Source organism: Staurois parvus, unplaced genomic scaffold (assembly GCF_062004578.1).
Source record: "Staurois parvus isolate SC_StPar_1 unplaced genomic scaffold, SC_StPar_1.0 ptg000226l, whole genome shotgun sequence".
NCBI lineage: Eukaryota > Metazoa > Chordata > Amphibia > Anura > Ranidae > Staurois > Staurois parvus.
In genome coordinates, this window is record NW_028318022.1 from 6,928,995 (window position 1) to 6,948,514 (window position 19,520).

The 19,520-nt window shown below is 42.9% G+C and overlaps 1 protein-coding gene across 4 annotated transcripts in view; it reads left to right on the plus strand.

Moving 5' to 3' along the window:
• Window positions 1–19,520, plus strand: part of TDRP (testis development related protein) — a 185,648-nt gene that overhangs the window by 61,477 nt on the left and 104,651 nt on the right. For 2 of the 4 annotated variants that reach the window (XM_089679538.1, XM_089679539.1), the window contains 2 exons: window positions 12,023–12,071; window positions 12,209–12,485. In XM_089679538.1, the coding sequence (XP_089535664.1) occupies window positions 12,408–12,485 (78 nt within the window). In that variant the 5' untranslated portion in view covers window positions 12,023–12,071; window positions 12,209–12,407. The other 2 variants (XM_089679540.1, XM_089679537.1) reach the window with 2 other exon arrangements.

Here is a 19,520-nt window from a genome sequence, read left to right on the forward strand (position 1 = left end):
AAATGGGCACAAGGAAAACAATCCTCTTCTGTGTATCCTTGCACTAAGCCTGCATTGATCAAAGCTCATTAACTTGGCTCAACACACCTGGTGTAAACAAGTCCAAAAGAAAGCAGTATTAAGCGAAAAACAGAGACTGCATTGCTTACCTCTTTGCTGGTTGCCTGACTGTCTTGTTTAGTTAGCTTGCAGCTCAGGGGATTTAGAGTAAAGTAGAATTCCTAATCTACATACTTTTCCAGGTCAGTTACTGAGAAATTAACAAATTCATAGCATCAGCATAACAGTTGGGATCTAGTATTTTCTATGGAGAGTTACTCCCCATACTTCCTCAGTACAGGTTTTCTTTAAAAATCTCTATGAAGTACAATGATAGCTGTGATCGTCTGGGTCCTGTTCAGGTTCTATGCAAGTGGCTGCCCCACTACAGACTGACCATGGCGGACACTCACTTGGCACCGCCATCATTCTTAGAACTTCTTGTATTCCTTTCAGAGAACACAAAGTGTTCTCTGATTGGGCAAGATGGAGAGGAGATGTCACAATCCCCATCTTGTCAATTCAGACAATGCCTTGTTTTCATAAAAAAAAATACAAGACATTCTAGGAATGACAACAGTGCTGAGCGAGGGACCCCCCTATGTTCAGTGTGCAGTGGGGCAGCCACTCACATAAATCCTGAACAGAAACTGGAGGATCATGGCTACCACTTGCACCGACTACTACAGTGATTTCCAGCTTCCACAGTGGTCCATTAGTTATGAGTAATGCATACTCACATTGTGCCAAGCTGGATCAATGTACTTTATGTACACAATACAAATAACTCCTAGAGTTCAGCTTTAACCACTAGCCTACAGGGCACTTATACCCCCTTCCTGCCCAGTCCAATTTCCAGCTTTCAGCGCTGTCGCACTTTGAATGACAATTGCACGGTCATGCAACACTATACCTATATGAAATTTTTATCATTTTTTTGTGACAGATAGAGTTTTATTTTGGTGGTGTTTAATCAACTCTGGGTTTTTTATTTTTTCTTAAACAAACCAAAAACCACTGAAAATTTTGAAAAAATTTCTTAGTTTTTGTTATACAATTTTGTAAATAAGTGATTTTTCTCCTTCACTGATGTGCACTAATGAGGCTGCAGTGATGGGCACTGATAGGCTGCACTGATGGACACTGATAGGTGGCACTGATGAGGAGGCACTGGTAGGTGGCACTGATGGGCACTGACAGGCATCACTGATGGGCACTAAAAGGCAGCACTGATACATGGCACTGATAGGCGGCACTGACTGGCACCGTTAGGCGGCACTGACTGGCACTGTTAGGAGGCACTGACTGGCACTGATAGGCGGCACTGATGCGCATTGATAGGCAGCACTGACTGGCACTGATAGGCAGCACTGATAGGTGGCACTGATGGGTGACATTGAAAGGCAGCTCAGATGGGCACTGATATGTGGCACTGATGGGCACTGGCACTAGGCACTGATGGACACTGACAGATGGCACTTCTGGGGCCACACTGATCATCAGTGCCCTGATGATCAGTGTAGATGTCCCCTCCACGGAAAGCCGATTACCGGCTCTCCTCTCGAGCTGTCAGCGTGACAGCTCGAGAGGAGAGAAATGCCGATAACCGGCATTTCCCTGTTTACATGTGATCAGCTGTGATTGGACACAGCTGTCACATGACCGAGCCGACATCTTTGGCTCTTTCCGTGATCGGTGATACACTGTGTCCGCATGACACAGCGCACCGCCGATCGTCGCACGCTCCCTGAGCCACACATGCGCAGTGAGAATGGAAGGATGTCATATGACGTCCTCCCAGAACGAGAGAGCCACCTTGCGCCCGTCATATTACTATATGGTTGGCGGGAGGTGGTTTAAGTGGTTCTAAAGCCTGGGTTTTTTACCCAAATGCATTTCCTGCACAGAAATAAAAAACACTCCACTTACGAATTCCCTCCCCCCTTTCCAAACACTTACTTGAACCTGTCAGAGGTCCATCCCTGTTCCTGACGTAGGCCACTTTCACACGGGCATTCCGTATGTCCGTTTTTATATCTGTTCATTTGCAGATGAAAAACGGGCACTCATGTATTTCTATGGACTAGTGGATGTAAACAGATGATCATCTGTTTACATCCGTTAATGTCTGTATCCATTAACATCTCTTTTTTTTTAACAGAAGAAAACCCTATTTTTCTTCCATAAAAAAACAAACAAAAAACAGACAATACAACTGATGAAAAAAACTGATGTAAGCAGATGAAAAAACTGATGTAAATGGATGAAGGAAACTGATGTAAATGGATGAAAGAATGGATGTAAACTGATCCATTTTTGCTTGGAAAAAACATGACTGAACTGATGAAAAAAACAGAACACCCATGTAAAAGGGGCCTTAAGGTTTTCTCTCTCTTCTCTTCCTCTTCTAACAGGAACTTGGGCAGCAACAGGAGCTATTGCCTCCTGCTGCTATCAGTCAAATCCTCTGAGCAGAGAACAGGGGGAAGGGCCGAGTCACGCTGTGTGTGTCTATATTTGCACACAGCCTGGATCAGGAGTGAGCCAGCATGTCTGCCCCATAGGAAGAGACTTCTTATGGTGGAGCACGAAAAAGAAAAGCATGGAGCACCAGCGGGGGACCCCAGAAGAGGAGGTTGGGGGCTGCTCTGTGCAATACTATTGTACAGAGCAAGTAAGTATAACATATTTATTTTTTCATTACTTCTAGCTTTAACAATCACTTTAATTCTCCCATTGTGTTTACATTATATTCCAGCTTTAAAAAAGGTGATCTAAAGATTACCAGCAAACTGATCATGTAGCCAACAATATTTGCTTGTTCTTGAATCAATTGCCTGTGACTGCTACATCTTGTTACTGATTATTTCAAATTATTACAATATCATGCACAAAGGGCCACTCTCTCTGTCATGATAAAAGGAGAGAAATGGTTTTCCAGCATAGTAAAAGTTCTTCTGGATAGGACAGTGATGCAGATCATTCGCTCCATTTTTAAAATATGTAACGGATTGCCCATTTACACATCGTGCTCAGATGCAGACCACCATAACTTCTTTTCCCACAACTCCCTAGGTTGTTTTTGGATGCCTGAGGAATATAAATTCCTCAGCTTCACTCCCCAGCAGTTCAGAGAGGCCACACCTGATAAGGCAGAGGTAGATGAGCAAGTGATCTGCAGCCAGGGGAATAGCCCCCCACTGTCAAAACTATTATGCGGACAGCGAGACTAGAGACTTATAGGATGCAGCTTCTCCCAAAGACCCAGGTACTGTGGGGAGTATCTCCCCTATTGCCACCAGAGTACTGCAGTTCTGGTGGAGTGTCCCTTTGTCTGAGGATAATTATAAGTAGCTGTGTTCTGTACTCTTTTACTTAAAGCAAAATTCCACCCAAAAGGGGAAGCCCCACTTATCTGCTTCCTCCCCTCCTCCGCTGCCACATTTGGCACCTTTTGGATCTGGCACCTTTGGGGGGGAGCAGGTACCTGGTTTTGATGCGGCGAGCTGATCCAGAAGTTTGCCCCCCCCCCTTCCTCAAAGACCCAGAAGAATGCAGCCCATTTACAAAGCACAGCGGTCTTCACGCATGCAAAGTAGGAAAATGTCTGTGAAGCCACATCGCTTCACTGCAGATTTCCCTTAGTAAAGATGGCAGCTCCAGCACCTGATAGCTGACTGAAGAATCGAGTCAGGCGAGGACACCGCTGGATGCCTGGACAGGTAAGTGCACTGATATTAAAAGTCAGCAGCTACAGTATTTGTAGCTGCTGACTTTTGATTTTTTTTTTGGGGGGGGGGCAGAACTCCACTTCCCCTTTGCCCTATAGCAGAAGTACTGCAAGGCGGTATGGCTACGCAAAATCACATATATATATATACACGTGATTTGCATTTCCATTGGTGGCTACAGATGTCAATCTCCAGGTCCCGGCTGGAGATTCACCACCAACACCTGGCGATCGCCAAGTAACACTCACGGGAGAGACCTATGTGTAAGCAGTTCTCTCTCCTGCCAGCAATAACATGCTGCTGTGTTTTGAAATACACAGCAGCATATTTTCCTAGTAAAACACAGCACAGCACAGAGTTAACATTTTGGCCCAGATGTTAACCCTTTGCTGCCCAGTGTCATTAGTATAGTGTCAGTGCTTTTTATTAGCACTGATCACTGTATTAGTGCCATTGGGGTGTCAGTGGCAATAAGTCCCCCCTCTCCCCAGTGTCAGAAGGATGCCACAGTCCCGCTATAAGTAGCCAATTGCTGCCATTACTAGTATAAAAAATAAAAATTCCAGTATATATACCGCCATTTGTTGACGCTATAACTTTCACGTAAACCAATTAATTTACACGTATTGAGATTTTTTTTTCAGCAAACACATGTAGCAGAATACATTTACATATGCACAGGTGATAAAAGAAATAAAGCTCTATTTGTGGGGGAAAAAAAGACATAAATTTCACTAATGTACAGTGTTGCATGACCGCGCAATTGTCAGTTAAAGTAACACAGTGCCGTATAGCAAAAATGGCCTGGACAGGAAGGAGGGTAAATCCTCTAGAGGGAAAGTGGTTAAGTAGTGATTCTCAGGTAAACTCTCTGTTGTTATAAAGTCTTATAGAGACTACAGGTGAAACTCAAGAAATTAGAATATCGTGCAAACGTTCATTTATTTCAGTAATGCAACTTAAAAGGTGAAACTAATATATGAAATAAACTCTTTACATGCAAAGCAAGATAGTTCAAGCCGTGATTTGTCATAATTGTGATAATTATGGCTTACAGCTCATGAAAACCCCAAATCCACAATCTCAGAAAATGAGAATATTACATGCAATCAATAAAACAAGGATTGTACATAGAACAATATCGTACCTCTGAAAAGTATAAGCATACATATGTACTCAGTACTTGGTTTGGGCCCCTTTTGCAGCAATTACTGCCTCAATGCGGCGTGGCATGGAAGCTATCAGCCTGTGGCACTGCTGAGGTGTTATGGAAGACCAGGATGCTTCAATAGCGGCCTTCAGCTCTTCTGCATTGTTCAGTCTCATGTCTCTCATCTTTCTCTTGACAATGCCCCATATATTCTCTATGGGGTTTAGGTCAGGCGAGTTTGCTGGCCAATCAAGCACAGTAATCCCACGGTCATTGAACCAGGTTTTGGTGCTTTTGGCAGTGTGGGCAGGTGCCAAGTCCTGCTGGAAAATGAAGTCAGCATCCCCATAAAGCTCGTCTGCGGAAGGAAGCATGAAGTGCTCCAAAATCTCCTGGTAGATGGCTGCGTTTACCCTGGACTTAATGAAGCACAGTGGACAGACACCAGCAGATAACATGGCTCCCCAAATCAACACAGACTGTGGAAACTTCACACTGGACTTCAAGCAACTTGCAGTGTGTGCCTCTCCATTCTTCCTCCATACTCTGGGTCCTTGGTTTCCAAATGAGATACAAAAGTTTCTCTCATCAGAAAAGAGGACTTTGGACCACTGAACAACAGACCAGATCTGTTTTTCTTTAGCCCAGGTAAGACGCCTCTGACGTTGTTTGTTCAGGAGCGGCTTGACAAGAGGAATACAACATTTGAAGCCCATGTCCAGGATGCATCTGTGTGTGCTGGCTCTTGATGCACTGACTCCAGTCTCAGTCCACTCCTTGTGAAAGTCCCCAACACTTTTGAATGGCCTTTTCCTGACAATCCTCTCCAGGCTGCGGTCATCCCTGCTGCTTGTGCACCTTTTTCTTCCACACTTTTCCCTTCCATATAACTTTCTATTAATGTGCTTTGATACAGCACTTTGGGAACATCCAACTTCTTTTGCAGTTACCTTTTGAGGCTTTCCCTCCTTATGGAGGGTGTCAATGATGGTTTTCTGCACAACTGTCAGGTCAGCAGTCTTTCCCATGATTGTGATTCCTACTGAACCAGACTGAGAGACCATTTAAAGGCTCAGGAACTTTTTGCAGGTGTTATGGCTTAATTAGCTGATTAGAGTGGGACACTTTGAGCCTAGAATATTGCACCTTTTCACAATATTCTAATTTTCTGAGATTGTGGACTTGGGATTTTCATGAGCTGTAAGCCATAATCATCACAATTATGACAAATCACGGCTTGAACTATCTTGCTTTGCATGTAATGAGCCTATCACATATATTAGTTTCACCTTTTAAGTTGCATTACTGAAATAAATGAACTTTTGCACGATATTCTAATTTTTTGAGTTTCACCTGTATGCTGTGCACAGAGACATTGCTGTGAAGTCCGTGTCTGTGCAGGTTTCTTAATCTGTTTTGTATTATTCTGCAGTGTATACATGCTCTTTGCCATTCTTGTCTTGTTTTTGCATTACTGCTTCTAACTTTGAATCTGTTTAGTAAACTGCAAGTTACAGGTGCTCCTTGTCTGACCATTTGGACGATTACCTATTCTGTTAAACATACACAGAGATGTTTGAGCCATATCATAGTGTTTGCAGATAATGCTTAGTGCACTGCCAGCTTTGGAGTACAACCAATGATGCAGGAGCCAAATAATGTTTATACTGCTTCAAAACCAAAAAACAAATGCTGAAACAGAATACCCACAGAGTAAACCATGCTAATTTTATCCAGTATATATCCATGGCTCTGTTACCTCATGTCCTGTGTGTTTAATATTTGTTATGGCTTTTAACACACTACCCTGTTTAACTGAATCCACCCTTCCTCTGCTCTCAGTTCAGGATCCTGTAGAGTACTAAAATAGCAAGATTGATTACATAGTACACCAATCCACCTTAGCCATTAGCGCCTTTCCAAATTCTCTTCCATGCTCCTTTCCTAATCAGTCCTCACATATTTTAGGCCTGTAGTTGAGAATCTTGATTTTCTTCTTTTTTTTTCAACTGCCCATTTCTATTTGCCATCCTTTCCATGAAAAGTTGAAGGATCGCAATGCTGAAAAATATTTTTTCTTATCCCCTAGATCTAAACAAGCATTAAACCCTTTTAGTCTGGGGGCAAGCCAGTGCTTAAGGCACCATTCACACCTATGCAGCTTGCTTTTTGTCCATTTTGCATTGCTTTTTGCAGTTCATTTTGTGTTTTTCTACATGCATTTCTACATGCATTTTTTACACGTTTTTGATGCATTTTTACTGCATTTTGTCAAGCTTTTTTTTTTAAGTGCAATTGTTTTTCTTGCTGGGCAGAATAAAAATGCAAAATGCAGCACAAATGCACTACCATGCATTTCAGCAGCTTCTCCATTGAACTCTATTGTAGTAAAAACGCTGCTTTTCGCCTTTAATAAAGTCCCTGACCCTTTCCAAAAATGCAGCAGCTCAAAAAAAGCTGTTTCATAAGCAACCATGTTAAATGGACTGTAGCGTGTTTCTGTAAAAAGCACTAAAAAACGCAATGATGTGAACAGAGCCTTAAAGAACAATTGTATCAAAGGCCTTTAAATCTAGATAAGGACTTCTGACTTTTTTTTTTACATTAATGACCGGCATTCTTGTACCAGGTCAATATCTCTGTATTAAAGCCAGAGAACTAAATTTAATAACATAGAAATTAGCATTTTCGAAAGGATGGCAGCCTTTGTCATCACTCTCAATGGTAATCCAACACACATATTCAATATCAGTCCACGCACCTGCACAGCACACAATGCACTGATGTGGATGTACAGGCCCTGCAATGTGTTGGGCTGCCTACATGAAATGCTGGTATATTTTAACATACATTGGAGATTGTTAAAGACCCATTCAAATGGGCTACCTAATAGGTGTCTTAAAGCGGAACTAAAGGCAGCAATACTTACTTTAGTTCTCGCCAGTGAGGAACTACTGAGGAAGTCATGTGACTGTGATGATATGTGTGTAGGCAGAGCTAGGCGACAGGAAGCTTGGAATGGAGGTGATGTGAGAGCGAAAGCACCGCTGTCAGTAGTTTTTGCACATTGTATTTTATGTTTTCTAAGATTTTTAATTCAATAAAATTGATTGCCTTTTATACTACACCAAGGGGGCACCTTTTTTTGTGTAAACTATACGTGCAGACCAAAGATTGCACATTTAAATGGCCAGACACGCAGAAAATTGAAGTATTCATTTGAGTGATGGAGTAATACATAGCAAAATGTGGAGGAGCACCATCTTGCATAAAAATCAAGTCTTCAATATTCTCCCAGGTATTGACAACTGGCCAGATTTCATCTTGCAGCATAGTGAGATACCTTTCGGCATTCATGGTATCACAGATTTAATTGTCATAGATTAAGGAACAAACATTAAAGAATTGAGAAAAAAGTAACTTCATATAAAACATTTATAAATAGTTTAAAAAAAGGGAGTTACTTTTCAATCACTGTATTAGTTTTCTGTTTCAATATTTCGGGTGGATTTGTTATACATATATCTAAACTATTCGATATTTTCAGATGCAATTGAATAAATATAATGCAAAATTTGGCAGCCCTGAAATTTTCAAACCTAAGAACTGCATTAGACTGTGGAATTGAACTGACTGACTGTGACAATTACAAATTCAATTTAAATCACAAATTTACTCGAATCCAAATGATCAAACAAATGTGAAAACTGAATTCATTTCCCCATGGGCCTGAACTACTCTAGCATCATTTGACATCATCTGAATGATACATATGCATTTGTTAATGTTGTTATAGCTTTTTTCAGAATGAATGACATTCGTTACTATGTACATTGAGAGATTTGTATAGATCTGAATCTCCAATAATTACATTTTCATCTGAAAATCAATTTGTTACAAAACACACGTCGAATAAATGGCCCTGTGTCGATTTCCTGATACTAATTCACAACCAAGTAAACTGCTTCCTGACCATGCTATAGCCAAAAGATGGCTACATTGCAGTTGTCTAGTTCTGAGGGGGGCATCCATGCGCACGCTCTGTGATCGCTGTAAAGGGCAAATCACATCAGCCCTTTGCCATGTGATCAGCTGTGTTCACTTACAGCTGATCACTTGTAAACAGACTTGCTGGTTATTGGCAGTCCTTTCCTCACACGTTGTACCTGTGAGGAAAGGAAAGCCAATAACTGGCAAAACTGTTAGTACATGGTTTACATTGATCATCAGGGCACTGATAAGTGCAGCCTCATCATTGCCAAAAAAAATGTTTTTTTTTTCATGCTCCTAGACCTAGACGCTGAAGCTCAAAAAACACTAATAGCCTAAAGTAGTGTGCATGAACACATAGGATAACACTAGCTTCTAAGAGCAGAAAAGAAATGCTAAGAACAGCTTCTAGGAGCTTAAAAAAAAGGTTAGTGTGCATGAAGCCTTAACCACTTCTTGACCGCGCAAGAGACACATCACGGCTACAGTGCAGTCGTCCAGTTCTAGGGGGCGTCATATGATGTCGTCCCAGAACACGCCCCCAGCGGTGTGCACCCTGCAATCGCTGTGTCCTTTGGACATAGTTGATCACGTGACATGGCAAAAGGCCAATCACAGCGGCCTTTTACCATGTGAACAGCTGTATCCAAACACAGGTAATCACCATGTAAATACACTTGCCAGTTAAAGGCAGGAGACATCAGCACTGATAATCTGAGCACTGATTAATCTAGATTATCAGTACAGCCGCAAAAGTGCCCATCAATGGCCAACAGTGCTGCCAATCTTCGCCCATTAGTGCCGCCAGTAAGTGCCCTCAGTGCTGTCTATTAGTGCCCATCAGTGCCTCCTCATCGATGCTCATCAGTGCTACCTCATCAACGCACATCAGTGAAGGAGAAAAATTACCTGTTTGCTACATTTTCTAAACAAAGAAAACCTTTTTTTTTAACCACTTGCCGTCCGGCCGCTGTATATAAACGGCTGGACGTTGGCACTCCAGGGGCGGATTGCCGTTCATAAACGGCACCTGCCATTATGGACTGTGCATGCTCCCTGGGAGCGCGCAGCACCGCGATCTGGTGCCCGCTGTGTTCTCCGGACACAGTGGAACACTGATCGTCATATGGGACCTCTGTGCGAGGTCCCGATCATGTGATCACTGATTGGCCAATCAGTGATCACATGCAGAGTAGTAAGCAAGATCTCACTTCTGACATCATTGCTTACTACTAGTGAAATCTGTGAATGATCACAGAGGTCACATGGTACAAGGCTATTCACAACAGCCTTATACCATGTGACAACCTGTGACCAATCAAAGCTCACACAGTAGTTCTCAATGGCTGCAAGAATGCAGCCAGAGAGGAGAAATGATTGCTTTTACAGCCTTTATGGGTGTAAAAGCAATCAGTGTAACAAAAAAAAAATCTTCATCACCCCCAAGTAGTATAGTGTCACCATGATGACACTGTACTGCTAGGGTGACAGTATGTAGAAAAAAACCCTTAAATATTAATATAAAAAAATAAAATAATTTTTAAAAAATTATAATTTTCGGTTATAAATTTGTTTTTTTTTTTTACTAAAAAGATAACTGAATAAATTTTGGCCAAGATGATGAAATACTATTTATTTTGCAAAATATTTAAAGAAAAACACTTTTTTTCAAAATTTGTGGACGTTTTCATTTATATAGCAAAAAAAATAAAAATCCCAGTGGTGAATAAATACCACCAAAATAAAGCTTTATCTGTCTCAAAAAAATGCTAACAAATTCATAGGGGTACAGTGTTGCATGACCGCGCAATTGTCATTCAAAGTATGATAGCACTGAAAGCTGAAAATTGGCCTGGACAGGAAGGGAGTGAAAGTGTCCGCACTTGAAGTGGTTAAAATGTTTGGTTTCCTTTTCTTTGTAATGCAAAAAAAAACAAAAACAAATGGCAACTACCACCAAAAGAAAACCCTATTTGTGTGGAAAAAAAAATTCATATGTGTAAAGTGTCGCATGACCGCGCAATTGTCAAAGTGCGACAGTGCTGAAAACTTTCCTGAGCAGGAAGGGGGGAAATGTGCCTGCTATTGAAGCGGTTAAAGGTAACCTGTTTCCACATTTGCAGTAACTTTCATTCAAGCGGACGTGTCAGAGGCACTGAGGGCATTCTTGGAGTTGAGAAGTAGTACAGAGAACCCAAGTTACTAAGCGGCTCCTGTGAGGGTAGCACTACATGTAAACACTTTAGTATAGCACAGCATAACTTCTAGTTTACTTACAAAAAGACTCTTTTTTTTTATCAGCAGTCCCATGATAGTTGGGGTAGAAATGTGTGTAGGATGCAGGGGCGGACTGACCATTTGGAAACTTGGGCACTGCCCGAGGGCCTGGGGTCAGTAGGGGGCCCCATGAGATGCCCCTGGCAGGGGCGGACTTACAACTCATGGGGCCCCCGGGCAATAGGGGATCATGGGGCCCCTGTGTCCTTGCCCAAATTTAAAAAAGCCTATGAAAAAGGTACCAGGGGCATCTCATGGGGCCCCCTACTGACCCCGGGCCCTCGGGCAGTGCCCGAGTTTCCAAATGGTCAGTCCGCCCCTGGTACCTTTTTCATAGGCTTTTTTGAGTTTGGGCAAGGACACAGGGGCCCCATGATCCCCTATTGCCCGGGGGCCCCGTGAGTTGTCAGTCCGCCCCTGGTACCTTTTTCATAGGCTTTTTTGAGTTTGGGCAAAAACACAGGGGCCCCATGATCCCCTAATGCCCGGGGGCCCCATGAGTTGTCAGTCCGCCCCTGGTAGGATGGTTTGCTGTGTAGTACACAGGCGGAGGTAGAGCCGAGGTCTGGCTTCCCCTGAGGGGCCGTGTGTCCGGGAAGATGAGGTCTCTGGTGCCCGCTCTATATATAGCGCTTCCCAGCAGCGGGCACCAATGAGGAGGCGCCGTGCCCAGGGCAGGGCTCGGCGTATACCGCGCACTGAAGAAGTTTCTCGGTGGCGGGTGAGGCGATAGAAAGGAAACAGGACACCACAGCTCTCCCTCTAATGCCACCCTAGCCGCCCCCTCCTCCTTCTCCAGTATCTGTTTACATGCCCTCCTCTCCTTTCTTCTCAGGTCCCATCAGTGAGGGTCGCCATCTTCCAGGACACAGCATGTAGATGAGGTGAGTGCTGAGCTCTGACCCCCCGGCCGTGACGTCACCGGTGTCCCCTCATTCCATGCATTGTTCTCGTGTGTCCTGTTATCAGGTTCTCATCTCTCCTCCTCCCTCCTCTCCTCCTCCTCCTCCTCCTCTCGCAGCTCTCCCCTCCTCCCCAGGACGGTGCTGGTGATGATGATGATTACTTCCAAGAGAAGTGGAGTGAGCGGTGAAGGTCTGTGGTTTCCAGGATGGAGTTACTGCTGTGCCGTGTATAAAGTGTAAGTGGCAGAGGAGTGCTGTGTGTGCCTGCACCCCACCATCGCCCTCCCTACACAGGCCAGCCTGGGAGCCTGCACCATGTGGAAGCTGAACAAGAGCAAAGTTCTCATAGAGGATTCACCTGATGAGGAGAACCACACTCAGCCTGAGCTGCAGGTAACCACTCCTGAGCAAGAGCCTTTCCTGCCAGCCTCTCAGCATGGCTGGCCACTGCAAATGTTATGTCTTGTTTATTATTAGTATACACCAACAGTAAGGGAGACAGTTCAATACAAGAGGGTCCTGGGAGCTTACAATCTAAAACAGCCTTGTTATGCCAGAGGAAACCTTGACGTATCAGGTCCCCCCGCTAAAATTAGTGGCGATCAGTGGGAATGGCCCTCTCATTGGTAGCCAGTAAGGAGCATGCTCCCTCTTCACGGTGGTGGTCAGAATGCCACCCTGCAGACAGCAGGGAAGATCATCGGTGTCATGCTGCTGGCTCTGCTAAGTGGAGTTGGCTCCAGAACTATGCACACAACTTTAACCCTATAGAACACGGTGTGGGAAACTTGCAATGTGTGTGAATTTCCCGCACCGTCATCAGAATGTACTGAAGTTGTGATCTGCAGCAGGTGTCAATGTTAAGCTAACAACACCCCCAATGCAGGTTGCAAACGCAGTGAATTTGCCTACACCAGGTCACATGTGCCATGCAATCCGGTTGTGCGTTTCCTAGTAGTGTTCTGCTTTTGGTACGGTGCTTTGAAATTTAGCCCATTTGAGTCCTGGTTCACAGCAATGTGCTCCGAAAAGCATGTCATCTGAAAATACATTTTTTTTTAGGAAGGCAGTTGGCATGAATGCAATGCGATTTTGATCCGGTTAAAAAAAAAAAAAAGGTCCTGTGCGAGTTTAGTGTGGGTGCGGTGCAAACTTTATCTCTAGCTATGCCTAGCCCCCTTCAGAAATTGCATTAAGGTCACACCTGTCAAAATACAAATCGCACTGTGAAATCGCATCAATTCACACTGCATCAGTGTGATCTGGCACTGAATTGAATGTGTATCAAACAGGAATACCATTCACAGGGTGAATCAGGTCTAAGGCTAGGTTCACACCTATGCAGTTTGCATTTGATCTGTTTCTGCTTTGCGTTTTTGATGCATTTTTTTTTCTTGTTGCTAGGCAGATTTAAAACGTGACAAAAATGCAGCAAAACACACTACCTGCTTTTCTGCAGTATTTCATTGAAGTCCATAGAACCAAAAATGCAACTTTTTGCATTCAGAAAAGTCCCTGACCCTTTCCAAAAAACGCACCGGATGAAAACACGGAGATGTGAACATGTTAAATGGACCAGGGGTGGACTGACCATTTGGAAACTCGGGCACTGCCCAAGGGCCCAGGGTCAGTAGGGGGCCCCATGAGATGCCCCTGGTACCTTTTTCATAGGCTTTTTTGAAAAGGACACAGGGGCCCCATGATCCCCTATTGCCCGGGGGCCCCATGAGTTGTCAGTCCACCCCTGAAATGGACTGTAGTGCGTTTCTACAAAATGCTGCTGAAAACACTTTGGTGTGAACCTAGGGTAAATGGGAGGTCAGCTCGCGAGAGCTGAGTCTGCATTCACAGCATTTTGTGAACAGTAGCTTCTGAAACATCTTGAACATCGAGCTTCGTGCAGTTTTTTTATGCACGTTTTTTCGCATTACAAGCAGACATTTTTTTATTTGGGGTGCCATGAGCAATGAATGGTGATGCAGTACAACAGGCGATTTTTGCATATTTCGAAAACATAAACTCACGCATTCAAGAAACAAAAAAAGAAAGTGTGAATGTAGATTTAACCACTTGCCCTACAGAGGATTTACCCTTCTTCCTGACCAGATCATTTTTTGCGTTACAGTGCTGCGTTAGTTTAACTGACATTTGTGCGGTCGTGCAGCGCTGCACCAAAATGAAATTTTGTCCTTTTTTCCCACAAATAGAGCTTTCTTTCAGTGGTGTTTGATAGCCTGTGCATTTTTTTTATTTGTTTGTGCTATAAAAAAAAATATTGACAATTTAAAAAAAAAAAACATTATTTTTGACTTTTTGCTATTAAACAGTTAAAAAATTAAAAATAAATTTAGGCCAAAATGTATTCTGCGACATGTCTTTGCTCAGAAAAATCCCAATACATGTAAATTAATTGGTTTACGTGAAAGTTTTAGCTTTTACAAATGGCAATATATATATACACTGGATTTTTTTTTTTTTTCAATTTTTACTGAGAATGGCTGATCTAAAGGGTTTTTTTTCCCTCAAATGTTATAGTTGCCACTTGAATTTGACTTTAGAGACCTACACCAATGGTGGTCATACCCATGGTAATGTTCTTCTGTTTCAGCAAGTATTTCATTACAAATCAATGACAGTAAAGCAAATAGGAGGAATTTACTAAAACTGGAGCATACAGAATCTGGAGCAGCTGTGCATAGCAACCAATCAGCTTCTAGGGCTTGCGTATTCAGTTAAACTTTGAAAATGAAAGATAGAAGCTGATTGGTTGCAATGCACAGCTGCTCCAGATTCTGTTTGCTCCAGTTTTAGTAACTTCTTCCCATAATGTCTTTATAACAGAGATTGTAGTAGGTTGTGTGCGCCATTGTTTTAAAAAAGCTAGTTGAAATTAGCTGTATGACAAACTGGGAGAACACTGGGATCAATCACAAGGCATCTAATGTGCAGAGTATTTATTAAAGGTAATTCAGTACACTTTGGTTAGGGTGTAACAAGTTATTATTTATGACAGGTATTTATATAGCACCAACAATTTTCATACTGTACATTCACACCAGGCTTTGCCCTCAAGGAGCTTACAATCAAAGGTACTTATTTCATATACCTACACACACATGCACGTATGCACACAGGGCCAGCAAGCAAACTCCATGCAGGTAGTGTCTTGGTTGGGATTCAGACATAGGACCTCAGTGCTGCAAGGCAGAAGTGTTGACCACTAAGCCACTGTGCTGCCCACAAGTTGGAGTCAAATGACTTTTTGGTGTCCTAGACAGTCATTTGGGGATGTCTCATGTGGTTCCAGAGTGAGACTGGGTACACCCACACTAGAACAATTCTTTGGTTTGGTACAAGGATTTATGAGTGCCACCTGGTAATCGGAAATCAGCAAAGTATCAACTTGATGACAAGGGTGGAAAAGGGTTTAACACTGCACACCATGGCTAGAACTACAAGTCTGAGCGTCCCAATAACAGCCAGTAAAGAACTACAAGAACCAACATTCTGATAGCAGAACACAGCAGGTAATGAACCACAAGTCTCAACCATCCAATTTCTAGAAGCACACAGCATATACAGAGCTAAAAGTATTGGTGCTCCAATAGCTGCATGCAGCAAATATTAGGGTACATGCGCATAGCTATTGTGACTCTACGTCTTTGCAGGATCAGGCTTGCTGAAAGATGCTGCATAAAATAAAATGCATGAAATGGTCCATAAAGTGCCTCTCATTTAAACGTATATAAATGTGCAAACATCTGTACAGCGTTTAGATATGTAAAATTCTACATCCATTACATTATATATACATGCATAAGCGCACATACATGCATTTACATGTGCTTATATGAATACGTGTAATATACTGACCTAGGATGGATATTTTACCTTTTGGATTTTATGGATGTGAATGGAAGTTTACTGATCTTGAGGAACAGTGGGCATGGGCCCGTAGAAACTAATAGAACTGCATTCAGATCTGTGGAAAAAAAAAACATTTTTTTGGTGGCCATATGCATAAGCCCTTTAACTACAAGTCCCAGCTCTTTTCATATGGCTTTTTGTTGTCTGGTAATTCCAGGGGAGTTGCGGACATCAGATGCGGTCCCAAACGGAGCTGCCGCTTTAAATGAACATACGGAGCCCAGCCTCTGCTCAGATCCCTGTCTGTCACATTGTAGGACTGTCTGTTTGGCCCTTTCACACATCTGGAGCCTCTCACTCCACAGCTTACAATGGTCAGTAATGTGTTATGCATATGGCCAGCATAAAAGTATGAAGTTGCCCATAGAAATGTTGTCCCAGTTTTTTGGAAGCATTAATTTACCTGCGCAGTAAAACTTCTTTCTCTGCATATCCTATTCACTACAAGGCATTATTGCTTTGTGGGTAGTCTAAATATTGTTTTCAGAAGCTGCCTTTGAAATGGGACTCACACAAATGCAAATGGGCATGGGACTCGCAGGTGGAGCATACAGCTCTCTGGCAGCAGGATGTTAATATCAATGACAGGCCGAAATATGCAGCAGCTCTGAGCATATCAGAGTAGTACTCATGTACAGAGCCATATGTGTATAGAGACATATGCTTAAATATGGACTTTCTGCGTTCAGGGCGATTGACCCAGTATGTGAGTACTACTCAGATGTGCGTACAGCAACTGCATTGTTCAGCCTGTCATTGATTTTGACTGGTTACTGGCTGTGTGCTGTGACTTCCGAGTGCCGTTTTTTATATGTTGTACAGGCAAATACATCTGTGTTCATGAGCCCTAATAAAGCACAGACTTTAATGTGGTCCTTTGATGTTACTTAAGCTGGCCATAAATGGATTGAAATTTGGCTGGTTTGGCAGTGACTGGCTGAAATTTGATCCATGTCTGGGCAACCTGGTTGTACACAAGTTGATCTATCAACCGACATGTGTACAACCAGCCTGTCACACTATAGATGGCAACACTAATCATTGTGTTCTGTCAGCAAGGAAGGAAGGCTCCCCTTCCGCAGAACACAATAACATCTCTGGGAACAATTCCCCTGTCCACACATTCAGTGTATACTTCCACCCCTGGTGGACAGAAAGAACATTGCATGATCTATGGCAGGGGTGTCCAAACGTTTTTCAAAGAGGGCCAGATTGGATGAAGTGAACATGGTGGAGGGCCGAACATTTTTCCGAACATTCTTTGAACCATTACAATTAAATGCAAATAAATTATTTTATGCCAAGTTAATTGCAAACGACACACTTTTCATTTCCTAACATTAAGATCAACTGACAGCTGAGTTTTCACAATGTATTGAAAATAAATTTAAAAAAACTTACCTGCACTAATGTGAAGGGTGAAAAAGGTAGCTGGAGCTGAAGTCTCTGTTCGGCACCCGGGAGGGGAAGAGAAACACGCTGGAAGCCCGGCCCTGACGTCACCGCCCTCTGTCGCTCCCAGCGCGGCGCAGTCATGCATGCGCACTGCTCTCAAGCAGAAGACTGTCTGCCACAGAAGGGAGGGCCGTGTGACAGCCGCATTTACACTGACCAGGGAGAACGCGCCGCAGTCAGGCATGCGCACTGCCCTCTGCTCTCAAGCAGAAGACTGTCTGCCATAGAAGGGAGGGCCATGGGAGGGCCACATTACACAGAGCAGGGAGGGCTGTTTGAGGGCCGTATAAAACCGACCCCCGGGCAGTAAATGGCCCGCGGGCCGGACTTTGGACATGCCTGATCTATGGCCTGCCTTAGTTGTCTTAGCTCAACTCATGAATTACTTAGTTGGCCCTGCTCAGCTCACTGGTAGTGTCCCTGGAAATTGATATTTGGCAGTGACAACTACTATATCATATTCTGCTGTTAAAGTTTCCCATAGTTTGTCACATATTCCAATTTAGTATGTTTGGCCTTAGTGGTTTCATGCAGTAATTGTTGTGAAGTCACAAAAGATGCCCAGCTGTGCACCAGCTAACCTACTTGTCACGCAGATGGCAAAGCTCTTTGAATGATCTTGTTGTTGCACAGTTTACAGTGTAAGCAGACTTGTGTATAGTGTTTGGCTAGCTCTCAGTACAACACAGAACATGTTTTGGTGCCCCAGGCAGCGTGGGACTGTGACTTTTCCAGTGTCCCTTATCTTGAGCTGGTAGCTAATGTGTTATCACTTGTGTATCAGTCTCAGCAATACACAGGAGATGCACACTACATGGCTGTATTGCTATAAAGCTATTGTTGTGGAGATAAGCTTTGTAAACACACCCAGCCAGAATAGCAGTCATATTTTCTTTTGGGAAACACATTTAGAAAATATTGTTGGTTTTTGTAGGGGCAGTAGGTGCTTCATAGTAACAATACTTCGTTTGTTAGTGTGTAGGTTTGCTTTTTTCACTGTTTTATTCTAGACTTGCAGAGACCTTAAAGAGAACCCGTTGAGGCCTAAAAAAAAAAAAAAGTCCACAAATGCAGCATAGTAGTTGGCGCCATTCTTTATACTTTTTCAGGGTTAGAAACTTCAACGTTCCCGGGTCTTTCTACTGCATGCCCTGGTTGCTATATCAATAGCGTGCCCTCACAACTCTGAATGGACACCCTAGTGATGTAGTGTAATTACTATGCTGTGTTTGCTTACTTTTTCTTTTGGTCTTGAAATGGTTTCTTTAATGTGTGTGTATGTGTATATATATATGCGTGTGTGTGTGTGTGTGTGTGTGTGTGTATGTACATACGTGTTTGAATTTGTACTTCTGCCATAGGGGGGGCATGCGTGCCAGCAGCTTCTCACTTCTGCTGTGAACACTCACAGCAGAAGCTGCTCTGCAACTCTAGGTGAACCGATGTTCACCAGCACCCGCCAATCGTCGGCCAGGAGAAAGAACAGAGCTCTGCCTATGTAAATAAGGTAGAGCTCTGTTCTGACAGGTGAAGAAGCGAAGGGTCATGTGTCCCTGCAAAGCTGGGAACACGATCCTTTACTTCCCCTAGTACATGCACCACCTAGTGTACACCAGGCACATAGCTAAAAACACATTTAACCCTTTGCTTGCCCTAGATGTTAACCCTTTCCCAACCAGTGTCATTAGTACAGTGATCAGTGCATATTTTTAGCACTGATCACTGTATTAGTGTCACTGGTTCCCACAAAGTGTCAGTGTAAAAATGTCCACCGCAATAACGCAGTCCTGCTATAAGTCGCTGATCACTGTCATTACTAGTATAAAAATATAAATAAACAATTACATGTCCTATAGTTTGCAGACGCTATAACTTTTTTGCACAAACTAATCCATATATACCTTACTGGGATTTTTTCTTTACCAAAAATATGTAGCAGAATACATTTTGGCCTAAATTTTTAAAGAAATTTTATTATTTTTTTTATCGGATATGTTTTATAGTAGAAAATAAATTTTTTTTTTTTTTTCAAAATTGTCGGTCTTG